This window comes from Hirundo rustica, chromosome 6 (assembly GCF_015227805.2).
Source record: "Hirundo rustica isolate bHirRus1 chromosome 6, bHirRus1.pri.v3, whole genome shotgun sequence".
NCBI lineage: Eukaryota > Metazoa > Chordata > Aves > Passeriformes > Hirundinidae > Hirundo > Hirundo rustica.
The window spans coordinates 32,713,543-32,730,887 of record NC_053455.1 but is presented as its reverse complement, the minus strand read 5'-3'; the positions used below and the strand labels follow the sequence as shown (position 1 = coordinate 32,730,887).

The 17,345-nt window shown below is 37.3% G+C and overlaps 1 protein-coding gene across 1 annotated transcript in view; it reads right to left on the bottom strand.

The window, feature by feature from the left end:
* Window positions 1-17,345, bottom strand: part of GPR176 (G protein-coupled receptor 176) — a 33,951-nt gene that overhangs the window by 3,067 nt on the left and 13,539 nt on the right. Inside the window, exon 2 of the mRNA XM_040067486.2 lies at window positions 774-1,026. Within this exon, the coding sequence (XP_039923420.1) occupies window positions 774-1,026 (253 nt within the window). The remainder of the gene's footprint in view (window positions 1-773; window positions 1,027-17,345) is intronic.

The window sequence follows — 17,345 nt, the reverse complement described above, 5'->3', positions numbered from 1 at the left end:
ACCTGTTTATAAAAGAAAAAAAAAAAAAACAACCAAAATCAACACAAATCAGCTCAGCCCCCAAAGGTCTGCATTTGCAGGTCTGTCTGTAGAAAAAAAATGAGTATTTAAATGTCAAGATCACTTTTTTGGTGGTGAAAATTTCTTTCAGTACATCACTTTGGCTGATGCATATACGTATTACTTTGAAGATTTCACTATTTACTTACTTTTAAACTAGACAGTACATTGCACACACTCAAAATTTCAAAAGACATGATGGAGGCACATGTCACATTCAAAGTCCAGACACATAGTTTTAAAAATTGTTTTGTAACAGATTTTTTTCTGGATATTTGGAAAAAGCTGTTCGTCACAAATTACACGTATCCATCTATTGGAAGTACAATTGTGTTTTGCTTTGCACAAGCTGTGGTTGGCAAGCCCTGAGCAAAAGCATTGCTGAACATTCTGCGTGCATTTTGAAAAAAACAAAAAATGGGCTTCAAATTTCAAATGTTGATTGTTTGCTTACTAATGGAGTACTGCTGTGGACTTTGAAGCTCACAGAGTTTTCGTGACAGACTTAACTTTTCACCCTTATCTTTGGAAGTGGTAGGAGTTTGGGCTTTTTGTGAGGCATATCACAAGTTTTCTTGGAGAAGGGTAACTAATATGCTGTTCTAGAGGCAACATCGGTGGGTGTGCATTACAGATAGCAATACCACATTTATCAAGATAAAGGTAGAAGGAAGAAAGAAAAATCCAGGATCATGGCAAATTTTCCCCATTACCTGTCAAGTGCAATGGCTGGAAAACTAAGGATGGTCACTGAGCAGAAGACTTTGTGCAGAAACTTGGCAATTCTGCAGAAGAGCATCGTATAGATCCACCAGCAGCAGTGTGGACTGGCACTAAGAGCAATGTCAAAAGGCACACAGACTAGGCTGGCACAGATCCCCGAGCAGGCCAAATTCTTAATGAAGCGGTTTGTTACAGATTTAAGTAGCGTTGTTCTGCAAGTTGACCACAGCACCATGATGTTACCTGCGAGTAGAGACAGGAAGCATAAAAAAAGGAAAACAAACAGACAAACAAAAAACTAACCCCAGGTCCCAAAAGCAATAATCTTAACAGATTTGAATGTTCCCTAGTACTGCAAATGAAAATAATTATTTGGAGTTTGCCAGATATCACTGATTTGGATCCTGATCCTGCTCAAATTAGGAAGTCTGTAAGAGCTAGTGGCTTTATAAAGCAGAAGGCTAAAAACAATTACACCCCAGCTATCCCTTCCCAGCTTCTAGTAATGAATGAATTAGGGGATTTCAGAGGCAAATGCCTAAGAAAACTATCCAAACCATATTTTTAGTTACAATGATTCCTGTATTAAGTGGTCCATCCTGAGTATTCAAATACAGAAACTGGCAAAAGTGTTCATATTATATTTTTATATATTAATATTTAATAAATAGTACAGAATTCTTTTTTAAATATAAAAAATCACTAATACAGATACAATTAAAATATAAATATAAGTATGTAGTTTTAATCTGTTTGTAGGTGGATCACAGCAGCTTGCTTTTCTTTTCACTGACCACTTCAATGGCACAGATAGGCCTGTGTAAAGCTGCATCCAGAAGAAATCAACCTTCCCCCCTCCCCCAAGACATTCTCTATGTACATAATAACAAAACAAATAGGACAAGCAGAACAGAAAAAGAGAAAGACTTGATGCACATAACTTTACAGGAGTATACATAGAATGCAACCTGCTGATTCAGATATTCAGGCTCTACACACTTGTTTCCAATAGGGTGGATGGATAGCAGTAAAACAGAAGTACAGAAGAAAAAACAGGATAAGCTATGACACTATTTTTCCCTTATCATTGCATTCCATCCAAATCTCAGAAAGAAATATCGTATGATAGACACAAGTTCTCCATCACAAAATTCCCTATGATTCTATCTTACACAGCAACAGCACAAAAGTAAATTAAGTGATCTGTTCTTACAGCACGGGCCTTTTCTAATGCATATCAAGATACATAAAACTCACAGAATTTTCTCTCCTTTCAAAACCTGTCTTTAGAAAGATCACAGAATCATAGAATAGTTTGGGTTGGAAGGGACCTTAAAGATCATCTCATTCCAACCCCCCTGCCATGGGCAGGGACAATTTCCACTAGACCAAGTTGCTCAAAGTCCCATTTAACCTGTCTTTGAACATATCCAGGGATGAAGCATCCACAAATGTCTGTGAGCAACCTATCCCAGTGCCTCACCACCCTCACAAGTAAAGAATTTCTTGCTAATATCTAAATTAAACCTGCTCTCTTTCAGCTTAAAGCCATTTGCCCTCGTCCTACCACTACATACCCTAGTAAAAAAATCCCTTTCCAGCCAGCTCTCTTGTAGCCCCCTTGAGGAACCTGAAGGCTGCAATGACATCTCCCTGGAGCCTTTTCTGCTACAGGTTAACAACCCCAACTTCTTTAGCCTGTCTAGATAAAGTGCTTCAGCCCTCTGATCTGTGGAGGCAAAGATCTCTTCTAGGACAGCTGAGTGGGGCACACTCATGTAACATCATCTAACAACATCATGTAACCTGGTCCCAGCTTTACAATCCTGACTTCACAGACATTATTTTTCTCGTCTATTTTATTTCTCCCAAAGCCATACTGTGCAGTACCACCAGATCAGTCAAAGCATAGCTACCAGCATACAAATACTGCTCGACAAGACAACTCCATTTATTCTCTGCAGCTGGACAGCATGTAAAGTAGAGTTTAGCTTCCCACCTCCAAGCAATGTTAAACTATTCTTACTGCAGACCGTATCTACAGCCACGTTGTGAATACTCTATGTTGCTGACACTTACCAGAAGTTCTTTTGAGTTGAAGTGTAATTGATTTATGTGGCAGATTTGTTAGCGTTTTTGTAGGTTACCTACAAATGGACATAATGAGAGAAAACAGCATCTTAAGCTGCTGTTTGATATATGAAAAAGCAGCTGCAGACCCCCAACGCTTCTCTCTGTTGACACTGTCATTCTTTGCCTTGATTCCTCCTCCAATAAATAAAAAACCCCAAGTTTTTATGTGCCAAGTAGAGTTTTCCTATGGCTGTCCATGTAAAATACCAGCAAAATCATATTCTTGTTCACATGGCCAATGTGTATACCAAGTGGCAAGTACCAAGCACTCGCAAAAAGTCTATCTCTGCTTCTTGATAAAACAGTGCTATTTCAACAGAGGCATGCATTATTAACTTTAAAATCTACCTCACAGATCTCCTATTTCAGTCTGCAGTACCTGAATGTCATTTGGGATTCAATTTTCTATATATTATGTCATGTGTCTTATGCAAATTCCTTTTTGATACTGACAAAATATTGAGTTACATCTCTACTACCTGATGTAATTTAAAGAAACATCACCTGGTTTTGGCAGGTGCTTTGGGCTCAACAGTGTATTCCTCAGGTAGTATTCAATCAGTTGTATTTAAAACTTTCTAAGTTGCTAGGAGATACTCAGTTAATCAAACCACTTGCTTTCAAATATATCTCCAACTCTACAGCTATTAGAAAGTACTTCTAACATATTTATTCTATATATTATATCCTATCTATGATATTCTATATTCTACATTCTATATTATATTTTTACAGTGCCCTGGAGAGGGGAGAAAACTACGCTTTTTTGTGTGGTTTTGTTTGCTTTGAATGAATTTAGCTCTGTCATCTAGTTTCAATTGCACTGATTTTATAACATAAATTCCCAAGCAAGTTTCACCTTTGTTAGAATTAATATTAATGAAGAACAGAAAACCAAAAGAAATCAGAAGTGTTTTCACTAATCCTTCAGAAGCTTATAGAGAACTACTGAGCTACTCTTCAAGGTCTTGCAGAGGAACTTCATTCAAGACTCCATATTCTCAGCTGTTAAATTGTTTCTAGAAATAATGTCATATTGTCATTTATATACAGCAGAGAGTCACAAGGAAATTAAATTAGCTCTGGTTCTGACTGATCCTAAATGGGGAGAATGAAGTGTAAAGAAAAGTACTGGTTCAAAGATGAGGAGGAACTCTTTAAACAGATAAAATAAAATCAGAGCCTGAAAGGCAAAAAAGGATAAGCAGACAGAAGTGTCTACTTGGGACATTGGAATATTAGTCAGTGAAAATGCCTCAGGCAAACATCATTTTTTCATTTGCAACTCTGATTTATCTATTAATAAACTGCTCTAATGAGCCAGATCAGTTTTAGTTTAGACTGGTAGATCTTTGTGTTGATGCCTTCAAATCAAGTATTTCCCTTCATGCATCCCAAAGCAGAGGAAAAATTACACCAGAAACTTTGCATGGCATTAAATACAAGAAGCTTTGGAACAAAACTGCAAACACTTCCCATCTCACTGTCCTCAATTTTCCCCAGCAACTCCTTTCCATGGAAGAGGATAACACTGTTCCAGGCAACAAGGCAATTCAACAAGCAATTGTGCTCTGAATACCAATTGTGCTCTGAATCTTTTCACAATGTCTAGAGGCTCTTTTCCACTCTCCATGTATTAGTCCTTCACTGATGAACCTGGGAAAAATTTATTCTCATTAGGTTACAATTGTACTGGGTTGTTGTACATCCTCACAGTGGGCAAAGCTGTCATCTTCTACCGTAGGTTAGTTTCAGAAGGGTTTCTGCTGGATAACTGGTCTACATAGAGCCATGTTCCTCCACTAACGGAGAAAGATGAAGTGTTTTTATTTTAAAAAGGAAAAGCATACCTTTGGTCTTTTCAGAGAGTGAGCTGTGTCTGCATAAAACCCCTACAACACCGGACATTTCTGACAACCTTCTCAGTACACAGACTGACTAAGCAGGCCATAAAACTCAAGCTTAGAACAGAATAGCTGAAGTTGGAGAGGGCACAGTGAAGTTCATTGACTCCCTCAAGACTGCCTACAACTAAACCGAATGACTAAGAGCATCATCCAGATATTCCCTGAACCCTGTCAAGGTTGGTGCTGTGACCACTTCTCTGGGGAGCCTGTTCCAGTGACCAATCACCCTCTCGGTGAAGAACCTCTTCCTCATGTCCCATCTGAGCTTCCCCTGATGCAGCTTGATTCCATTTCCTCATGTCCCATTGCTGGTCACCAGAGAGAGGAGATCAGCACCTCCCATTCTGCTGCCTCCCTTGAGGAAGGTGTAGACTGAAATGAGGTCACCCCTCCACCTTCTCCCCTCCAAGCTGAACAAACCAAGCGAACTCAGCTGCTCCCCATAAGGAGCTCATCTGTGCCTTTGACCATTTCTCCAAGTAAAAAAGAAATGTGAAATATTAAAGGTAACCACTGCATAAGAAGCAGCTCTTTTCACATTAGAAACATGTTTAAAGCCTGCCAAATCAGAGTTCATTTTATCCTGTTATTATCCTAACTATCAATGTTCAATAAATCTCCATGTACTATATACCAACTCTGTGGTATGAGATTGAAAAGACTGTTGTTTCCAGTCATCCCCTACTTTCTTTTTAATTGAGAAACATCACAGATAAGCAGCCACACTGTGTATTAAATTGCACAGAAGTACTGAGAAAGTAAATGCAATGGCTCACCACAGCATGCTGCCCAGAAGTCCTTATAGCCTTTATTGTGGTTCAAGTTCACTGAATCTGCAAACAGTAACACCCTTTGACCATGAAATGTTATCAGAGTACATTAGTCTGATTCAGAGCAGCAAAAATTACTTTCGCTCCTCTTCCAATTTGTACTCCTCGAATTTCACTGCCAGACACAGTATGTTGATGCAGGCATCAACAGCTGAGATAGTCCTGAAGTACCAGCTTTTAGCAATGCTTCAAATAATGTGGAAGAGTCTTAAAAATACCTTTAACAAGCAGAAGTAAGATCACCATGGAAACCAGAGATGGTTATCTGAAGAAATGCATTTCCCATGCAATCATCAAAAAAAAAAAAAAAAAAAAAAAAAAAAAAAAAAAAAAAAAAAAAAAAACAACAAAACAAACCACAGAACAAAACCGCACTTTCTCGATTAATTCATGGAACTCAATCCATTAGCTGGGTATGACCTCCATCTTACATTTTTGTTAACTTTAATCAGCACACAACTAAATCAAAACAAAATCCACACTCCAGCAAAATCCTCCTCCTCACAACCTGCCGTCCTCTGCTTGCTCACTTCCCTCAAGATCAGGGTTCCAGGAATCCAGCCATCCTTCCCAGCAGAGAGCCTCTGTGTACCCCACCCACACTCCCTGCATTGTCACAGGGAAGGAGCTGGCAGCCTTCTTTATGAAAAAAACAAATCAAGAAGCCACAGAAAAGGTTAGAAACTAGGCTTAGCCATTAAAATAGTTTATTAAAAACTAACTAAAAAAGTCACAGTTTCTGTGAACATGATTAACGGGAAAAATTCTTGTGTTGAAACACCAGAGTGATTAAATTTCCAACTCTACAATCCTATTTATTATTGTTTTTCAAATTATTTTGAGGAAGGTATTTTTCACAGGACTTACTCTGACAAACCATACTTCAAAAAAGTGGTTAATTGGAAACATTTCCGGCACCCATGATAGGTAGCTATCAAATACTCTTCTTATTAATATGTATGTTTATGTATTCATTTCCGGAAACAATATGGATATATCAGGATATATTTTGGCTTACACAGAAGAAATGTGCAAATTTATCACAGAATCACGGAATGGTGAGGCTGGAAGGGACCTCTGAAGATCATGTCGGCCAAACCCTGCTCAAGCTTGGATAAGTTTTTGCAATTCTTTCTAATTATTTTTATATTAGTTAGAAAAAGTTTAGCTATGAGAGTGATGAAATAAGCTTTATAGAGGAAAGAAGACCATAAAATTAAAACAAAAAGTAAACCTCCTGAAACCCAATCCAACCTTTTCTAACATTTTTGCTACCAACTTCAAAATTCACTAATAAAATAACAATTGCAGTCCACTTAAAATAGTGGGAAAATATTTGTCATTTTAGTATGTTTCTTTCAATTTTAGCTTGTGCATATGTGCAACCTAATGTTTTATATTCAAAGTGAAATGTCTGCTTGCAAATGAACTACCTTGGAACAAGATTTGCTGTATGCCAAACCTTCTTTTCCTCTCCCTAATTTTATGATATTTCTCACTCCTGTTCTTAGAATTTTCATTCACACATTCCTACTTTCATCGTAACTATTGATTCAGAAGTATAATTATGTAAGAGATTTAGCAAGTCAAATGAACTACACAAAGCAGGAATTTGCCCAGCACAGAGTAGTTCCCTGCAGACTGTTTTAGCATATATTTAAATTATATTGGAAGCCCTTTCATTCAAAGTGTGATACTTGTCTATGTGGTTTCTGTTCCCAGCAATGTACAGATACATGGTAGGAAAGATTTTCTGGAAGGAGCTAGTTCATAGCAGCTTAGTCTCAGAAAGTGAACAAAGATTTCCTTGCAGGGAACGGGTATGTCACTGGCTTTTGTTGCAGCAACACTTAAAATTAGTCCAAGGCCACAACATGCCTATGTAATCCACTGGCAGCTGCTACTCTGACTTGCTCTGAAGGTGCAGCAAAGATAGAAAACATATGAGGGAATTTTAAATTATACTTACAGCAAGTGTAATTTATGTGATATGATGGTATTTTTAATGTCAAAATCACTATGTAAAATTACCATTATTATATTTCCATTGTGACTTATTTTTTGCTATTGTCCTTAGTATATGATATGTTTACTGTCTGTAGAGATTCTAAAGTAACTGCATCCTGCTAATGGTCTTGTATTCCCACTTGTATTTCTTTCAGATATGCCTATTTGAAGGAAGCTAAAAAAGCACTGCACTGGTAATCTTCCAGTTCTTCACACCCCCTGCCACTTTTTTCTGCCTCACCTTTTGTATTTGCTATCCTACTAAATGGAAAGAATTTTTTGACAGGAACAATGTTTTTCTCCCTTTTGATAAACTACGATCCTTCAACAACCATCAAGATCATTTCAGCCAATCAAGAAAACACCCAAACTCATTTACTTTGCTTAAGTACACTTGACTTCCAGGCCTGAATTCCTGGCCTCTATTTTAAAACCAATCTCCTCAAAGAAGCTGAAACTCTTCAAGATCCTTGGGAGGAAAAGTTTAGAGAATATTGCATCTACAGCTTCAGAACAGGGATTGTTCCCATGTCAGGAAAATATGGCAGCAAATTGTAGCAGTCCCTTTCAAACCTAAGCTAGGAAATTGAAAAACTGAAAAAAGAATCTCCAGATGTGCTGCTCTAACCATAACAGGAATATAAAGACTCTTAAAAGTTAGTAACTTTTTGAGTCACAGGGGGACTAAGGGACCAGCCTTAGTACAAAAATGTAACCAATTTTTTAAACCAATGATTTTACATATCTCTACGAGAGTTCCCCAAGACATGGGGACCAGTGTTTTGACCAATTCTACAGAGAAAGGAAATAAAAGGAACAGATACAGAAGAGGTAAAAATATTGGATGCCCACATCATCAGCATATGTGGAATCATTAGCACAAGTCTGGGATCCTGAATCTCTTTTGCCAACAAAGGATCGTATCTAGTTTTAAAGCAACTCCAGCATTTGGCCTGGGCTGTAAGCTGCTCTACGATGAACAGGAGCAACTTCTCACCTTCCACACTCAACCTGATGACCTCCTGTGCTGTTCAGAACCTTATTCTATCCTGCCTTCACCCTTATATCCACCCTTATACAAAATGCTACCAAAACAGAATGCAATGCAGATACTGTCCAACAAAATCATGCTCATGCAATTTTTTTTTTTTTTTGCATCCAGTACTTTTCTAGTTGTTCACTCAAGATTTTCAGACAAAACTTATAAAAGAAATTAGTTGTGCCATATTGTAGTATAGTGGATATGTGACCTCTATGCAGCCTATACAACCAACTGGACAGTTTTAATTTTACTAAATTTCTTGGTAGCTGTTTTTCCCTGGCTTGCTTATTGATGAAAAAAAGAGACATATATGCAATATAAAATGAATGACACTTAACAGAGAGCAAAGTTTTAAAAGCCTGTGGTAATTACTAGTTGCTGGAAAATAGACTTTATCTTTGGAAATTGAGGCTATCTTGCACTCTTGATTAAAAAAAATTCCTACCCGTTAGCACCAATTTTCATCCCCCATTACAGCTGAAACTAGGGATTTTGTAGCATACCACACTAACAGATATTTCACGGAGCAGAAATTATTTCTGGACCTACCCCACAGTCCTGTGACTTTTTTTGCTCTATACAACCAAGAAAGATCTGCTGTCATTACTGCATTAGTTTACCAGTGCTTCCCTTTCTCCAAGTGCCAGTTTACTAGGAAAAAAAAATATTTTTTATATAGTTTTGCCATGCAGCCATTCACCAGGTCACCAGCTGGGCATGTTTGTTCTTCACTTTTCAAACACAGATGTCTTCACACAGGAATTACATATGCTTAATACATCCTGTGCAGTGGGATTAATTTACATTATATTTAGAAACAAGCTTTTTTCCCTCCCTGCCAGCTGACTGTAATGAATGGTTCTCTCCACTCCTCCCAGCCCTGTAAATGTACTCAAGTAATGCTCAGAAGGAATAAGAAAGTAGATCTGGGGACTCTGACACACATCTGAAAAACCAGGAGTTATAAACAAAATCCTAAATCAAATACTATTAAAAAATCACATGGAAAAATATTCTATCTAGTTACAAAAGTGGGGAATTTCTCTGAAGAAATATGCATTTATGGAAGCAAATCAGATTTATCCCATCTGTCAAAGAGAAGCGTTCCCATGGGATAACTCTGGGCAGGTGAAGTGCTTCACTGTTAAGATGATGGTGGCATTTCTGGCCTGACAGAATGCAAGAAGTGGCGTTTGGTTTGATTTGGTTTCTTCTTAAAATATATATAGGTGTGAAGTATAATTCTAGGTCTTTTTGATCAAGCATTTCACTTACAGAATCAATTGTTGACGGGGACTCTCCCCAGATTTCTTCTCCCTTATTTTTTTACAGTCTGTCACAGAACTCAACTCTTGGACTTCCGTATTGTCCACTCCCAATCTGCTTTCTTTTACTATTTTTATAATTGAATTCCCTTTTCTTTGCTCAAAATCCTCCCAGCAACACAGTTCATCGATCCATTTTCTGTAAAACAGCACTGTTAAACCCAGAATAACACCGGGCTCAGTGAAATGGGCCCCAACTTTTCAATCCTCAAATGCCTTCACAGGAAACACTGGAAAAAATTAGTATTAGTACTTAACATTTCCATTCAATTTAAAAAAGCCAGGAATACAGCTCATTAGGACTGATGGCTTAGAGCAACATGCAAGTGGCCAAGATTGACTGCAGTAAATGGAACCAGATTAAGATACAAAAGATGGAGAAACACTGAAATTTTTCTTGACCTTAAGAATATGATTTTTTAAAAAAATTCTAGGTCTGGACACTGTTTAGCAGCAAAATAGTTCTGGTAAGCTGTAGAACTGCCTAAGAGTCATCCCAAATACACCCCTGATGTGTGGAAAGAGTTTTTAACTTTTCTTTAAGCTTCCAATAATCCAGATGAGTGCCATACTGGCAAAGGAAGAGAACACGGTCATTTTTGCTTTAAATCTCCTTTTCTTCCCCAGTGTTAGAAATACAAGTAGACATCTATATTTGAACTCCATAAATTGCTGGACACAGCAAGATAATGTACCCTGAAACCTGCCATAACACTGCCAGTACTTTGTTGCCTCTCATGTACTGATGACACAAACTCCCTCACCAATCACCTGCATGCAGTACATAATTCTAAACTTGTGTTTTGCTGATAGATGCAGCTGAACAGAATCTCTTTGCTGGCAAATGGAATTTTTGGGCCTCTTAGCATATTAAAATCAAACCAATTTCAGTATGAAAAAAATTATTAAAAAAATGGAATAATGTAACATAAAATTAGCTTCTAGTTTTATTTTCTGAAACTAAAAAATATTTCATTGTGTTCATATATATATTTGTACGACCTGATGCGTTAAATCATGTATTAGCCATATGCATGTAAAACTTAAATGAACCTAAGACACGTGCAGCATACAGCTAACCCTGAAAAGGACAGCAGCCTCCAGCTGAAATGAGAGAGAGGCTCCATATGTGCATGTCCTACCTCTTCCACCAAAGAGGATACACAGCACACAGGCAGTGAGTGACTTGTTTGATTGGGGCAAATCAGCAAGTGGGTGCATCAAATCACTTACAGCTTGATGTTTTCCTACACACATATACAAATACATGCTCAATAGCAAAGTTTTCCACTGTTCTTGCATCTGTTCTCTGCAGCCATCTCTAAAACATTTCTTCTTGTGACACAGGCAGTAAATCCACAAATAACCAAGATGTTAGCTGCCGTATCATTGACCTCTGCTTATTAAACATTTAACCCATTTACTGCTACAAACCAAGGCATGTATTACTTAAACTTCATCTTTTGTATTTTTACATTTTTCACACACTTTTTCCCTTTCGCTTTCCTACAAAAACTACCATGTCACACTGGTTGGGAATGCTTGGATGAGACATTTATGTAATTGCTCCTCTCTTGTACTGAGTCATCCACTGTCAGCAGGTGAAAATGTTCCGTATCTCTCTATGCCACATGGAAACAAGCAGAAAGTAAAAACAATCCAGCAATTTCTCTTTACTTCAGCAGATGAAGTAGCAACAAAAACATATGCCAAATATCTACAGTGATTTCAGCTCTTCCATTCAGCGACTAAAATGTGTCATTAACACATGAAAACTCTCCAAGTTGTACCTCCATTGCCTGGATGCAATATTTTCACTAATAACTATATAATTAGTCTTGTTACCTTAAAAACAAACATGGACATACTTTGTACCTTCAGGGGGAATATGTGGAGCAAGATAAAGATTGTATATTTTAATAGTCCCTCAAAAACCACTGTGGCAAACCCAAAAGGTCTTCCAAGATAGCAGAGACAAAGAAAAATCTCTTATTTAACTACAGGGGTTTTGGCAAACTTCAACTTGTGACCTCAATACAAGAAATAGTAGTGGATCCTTTCCTGAGCCATTTAGGGATTTGTCTGTGGAGACCTGCAACAGAAATACCAAGATCAGTTTGAATGAAATGCAAACAGAATCAAATATGTGTGAAAGCATCAGCAGAAACAATAAAACAAGAATGCCTCATTAAAAGAATGTTAAAAGAATGTTAAAAGAATGTCATGTATGGATAAAACAAGGACACCACTGACAGCAATTCTTAGACCACAGTAACAATATTACATCAGGTAGAGGCAGTACAGACCAGTTCTGCTTTTTTTCTTGGCCTTGGTCAATTTAAGCTGTTGCACATGAAAGATTAATTCTTCCTTACCGAACTGGTTTTGATAATTCTCAGATTAAATCTTTCAGAAGTAATCAAAGATTTCGTTTTTCTTAACAATACATTATTTTTGATATGGACAACATTTCAGTTGTTTCACAGAATGGTTGGAGTTGGAAGAGACCTCTGGAGATCATCCAGTCCAACCCCCTGGTAAGGCAGGTTCACCCAGAGCAGGTTGCAGAGGATCACATCCAGACAGGTTTTGAATATCTCCAGAGAAGGAGACTCCACACACTCTCATGGCAGAATGTTCCAGGGCTCTGTCATCCTTGAAGTAAAGGAGTTTTGCCACATATTCAGATGTCATTTCCTGTGTTTCAATTTGTGCCCCTTGTCCTGTCACTGGGCACCACTAAAAAGAGTCTGGCCCCATCCTCTTGACATCCGCCCTTAAGATATTTATATGCATTGATAAAACGTATCTTCTTGATTCATTTGTGAGGAAGATTACTTGAATCTTTAGATTACTTTTATTTCACCATTATACTCATTTGTATCAACAATGACCACAAAAACAACTTAATAAATACATTCACAAATACAAATGCAAAATCACCCCATAATAAAAACAACACAGTCCTATTGTTTGGATTTGGAATGTGTTTGGGTTGTTTTAGTAGAGTAAGTTACTAGGCATAAAACCAGCACCGGAAATAAGCAAATCTCATAAAAAACATAGGATAAATTAATTGAAAAAAGTAGAATTGTTTAAAAAACCCAACAAACAGTAGTGTATATGGTGAACAATGCCATGTAACAAAATTACTCCCACTTTTGTTATCAAACTGTCATTGAAGTTCCAAAAGCGAACCATCAGCATGCTTACACTCAGAATATACTATCAAAGAATCCTAAATGCAAACAAGTGAATATGTATCTGAGTTGTTTCTCTCATGTTAATTCAATCTGAATAGGATGTTTAATTCAAAAAAAACTTATTAAGGAAAAGGCCTTCCAGAAATTCTCTTCACCTAAGAGACATTGTAATAAACCATTCAGTTATTGAAGTGTCAATACAAGCATCAGTACTGCTTAATGAGGAGGCACTCAAAGAACAGCACAAGCCACTGTCAGAGGTTACCTCAACTCTGATTTTCCAGTGGGAGACAGCCCCTGGTCAGTAACAGTTCAAAACAATTTGCTTCCAGATGTGTACTGGGGAAAATGACATGAGAATCACTGTGTAAAACTTCAAAAGTAAGTTTAATACAGGCAAACAGAAAGCTTTGCTGTGATAGTAACTTTAGATTGCATAATTGTAACAATCACTTGTATTTTGAAAATTATATAAATACAGCAGGAAAAATAGCCACCTGTGTTCCAAAAGGTCTTCAGTAAGATGCTTTCATTTTAGCAAACTAGCATATGGATTTCTTTCAGATTCTGTGGAAGTGGTTTTTTTTTTCTCCAATTTAACAAGATATTTATTACCAAGAGTGCTTTCCCAGAAAAATATTCTGCACAAGAAATCGTATGACAACCCTTTGCCCTGTTCTGACAACCCACTCCTATGTACGGAGAAACCTGTGAATGCTCCATATCGATGATCCATTTGGATCCTTGTACTAATACTGTAAGAGAGACACAAACTGTAATGCGCTTTAAAAGCTTTAATTTATGCGAATTGCATTCGGAAGCAACCTCTTTTCTAAGAGCACAGCTACGGAAGACTTCAGCATCAAGTAACAAACTTGAAATTTAAACAGTATGTGATATAGACTGAAAGAAAGGAAAAGCTAACAGCCCACAGCATTCTAGTGAGAGCCTACAATTGCCTCCAGAGCCTACTCAATTAAAAATTAACTCCAAAATTAGCACTGAAACGCTGCAAAAAAAAATCACTGCATCAGAACTTAAAGGCATTGTTAAACCCTGACTCGTTCAACCATCGCTTGTCTGAGCTACCCAACAGAACACACTGGAACCTGCACACGGCAAGGCATCCCAACCTGCATCCTCAAGCAGAATTTACATGACTTCCCTCATTCCTCTAAAATTATTTTTAGTGGGGATTATTAATTTCTTTGTTCATGCCTCACTGTTCCAACGGTAATCAATCAAAAACTACTGGTATTTCAAGGACAGAGAAGTTAATTTACCATTTAAAACTTTATTGGCAAAATATGCTAATAGGGACAGAACTTACAACAACAATGGTTATATTAATTTTTCAGAAAGCATCCAGTGTATGCATCAATCAAAAAATGTATTGAACTATTAATCTTTGAGTTGTATAAATATTACTGGTTTCAAATTTCTGATTAATAGCCTACTTATAATAGTCTTGATCTGACTGTACAGAGTGGTTAAACTAAACAATGCATCCATTATTTCACATCAAACACACAACATGTCTGAGGGTTTAGGTTTTTTGTTTGTGGGTTTTGGGTTTGGTTTATGGTTTGGTTGGGGTTTTTTTTAAGAAAATTAGCTCTTCCAGATCAAACACTTGGCTAGTGAACTCTACCACAGGGAGCATTACAGTATGATGACAGTCATTTAGCTTTATTTTCTTTTGCAATGTTTTGAGACCACAGACCACAGATGTACCTGCCTGGGTACAGAAAGCTCCCTTACAGGCATTAGTAGAAGCCACTACTCTCTCAAGGCTGCATGTTTTTAATGTGACTTGATAATGATATTCTACAAAGGAAATGGAAATTAAAAGTAAATTTTATATTGCCCTACACTGAGAGAATTGGGGAATGAACCAATGGACTATTTTCATTTTTTGGAAATGAACAGATTTAATTGGGAAGCATTTTTATATATCCTATTTTTGCCATCCCACTGGTCCCAGGCTGCCTGATATATGAAAAAATATTTCAGTTGTAAAACATTTCATAACTAGCTTTCCTTTGCTGAGATGATAGTGTCTCTATAGGAAATGCAAGAAGGTTTACATTATAAATTTACATTTATCTTAGAAAAGATAAAACCATCACAAAATGCAAAACTGAGACCTGAAACCACTTTTGCTGCTTGAAGTAAGGCACTGTGAATGAATTTGGCTGTCCCAGTACTTACTTAGAGGAACGTGATCATAAAGCTACACCTTACTGCCCTCTCAGCCATGCTGAGCCTGGGACACAAGTCCTGACAGGAAAGCAGGGCTTGCAGGTCATCTGATTCTCCCTGCTACAGACAACAGAATGAAGAGAAGATGGACAGTTTTCATCTACTCTTCCATCAGGTAAATAAATCAAAGTAATGCAACCCATAAAGGAGGGAGGCAGGTGTTTTTCTTTGGAATACAAAATGGAGGGGGAAAGGGAGGGAGAAGAGACTTCCCCCTCTATGCATATCACACATGCCAAGTCCAAATTCTGTAGGGAGTATAAAAGAGTGTTAGCCTCCCAGAGACACAAAGACAGAGACTGATCTGTATTATTCTGATCATCATTTTTAACTCTCTCTGCAACAAAGGACCTAAAGCCAAGCTGCTAGCAGATGCTTCTTGTGTCAACAGCTCATTCCTTACATCAGATTAACGTGACCCCAGTGTGATCAACTGATTGACAAACCCCAGTGTTCCTCTCCACTGCCTACCAGAGGAATCAGAAGGCCTTGTCTGGTTAAAATCCATTTCCTTCAAACATCACATTTAGATGAATGATGTACATTGATAGTACAATTACCAGATTTCTACTGCTCCGAAAAAAATATAACTGTAATTCAATGCAACTGGCACTGAAAATATTCCCTTCCTCTATTCTAACTTATGTTAACTGATTTTTTTAACCTATTCTAAATTGCTGAGAAACAGAACAGACGTTGAAAAAGAAATGTGCGGCTCTGCCTCTTTGTCCGCATATATAGGGTAATTTTAGTTAGGGGTTTTTTTTTATTTCTAAGCAGACTTTATGACATTTTAAAACATGAAGATTTACAAAGACTGCTTTCATGCTGTGTTGGTTGGCTACAAAAGATCCTAGCAGGTAATTCTTTTCTCTAAATCCACTTTCTGCTGAGTGTTATGTTTGGGAACATTATTAATTCAGATTAGCTATTAATTTTACACTTTCACCCTATTTGAATTGTTCATGGCTGTTTAGGTTTTTAAAATACATTTTCAATTTCTATTACTAAAGCTATATGGAAGTGCTCTTCAGGTGAAGTCTTTACATCTTTTCAGAGGATGAAGCAGAAGAAAACGAATCTCAAGTTACCATTTCAGTTCAACAAACAACAAGAACCACGGCTCTGCCAAGTAAGAAGAGGTAAAGATGGTATGTGAGGCAATCTTATTAAACCAGCTGCAAAAGTTGAGGGGAGAGAGAAAGAAAATCTTTCAGGCTGAAGAGACACCACTCTTGGACATGTGACTTGTTCAGTACTCTTTGATTTGTATTGTTTTTTACACAAGCTCTTTTTTATGAGTTAGCACAAACTTAATAGGGTATTTCTTACATTTACTGAAATGCAAACAAACAAAATGTAAAATACAGCAGATTTATGACACATGTGAATACTAAGTAATCTTCAAAGCTAAGCTTTGTGACTATGATGCTGTCATTGAGGCAAATATTGCATTAACACTGCAATGTGTATACAGCTCGGCTGATCACATGGATGTAGTAACAGTACCTAGCTTTTTTCATAGACACTTTTCAGCATATTTTCTGAAGAACTTTTATTTATGTGCCTTTAAACTTAATTTTATCTGTTTGGATTGTCAGTGCACGCATAAACACACAGCCAGCAATCAGAGTGGACGTAACACTCCAGAGTAATTGCTTTTTTTTGGTACCAACGGCAGGATCATCAAGAGTTCTCTATTTTGCTTTCTGTGGACAAAACTGACTTTTGTGATCTTTAGCAAAAAATAAAAACAACATTAAAAAATTCAGAGGAACATACAAAAATCAAACATGCTACAGAAATCTCTCATATTTCTCACTCTGCAGCACCTTACAAAATAGAATCTTGCA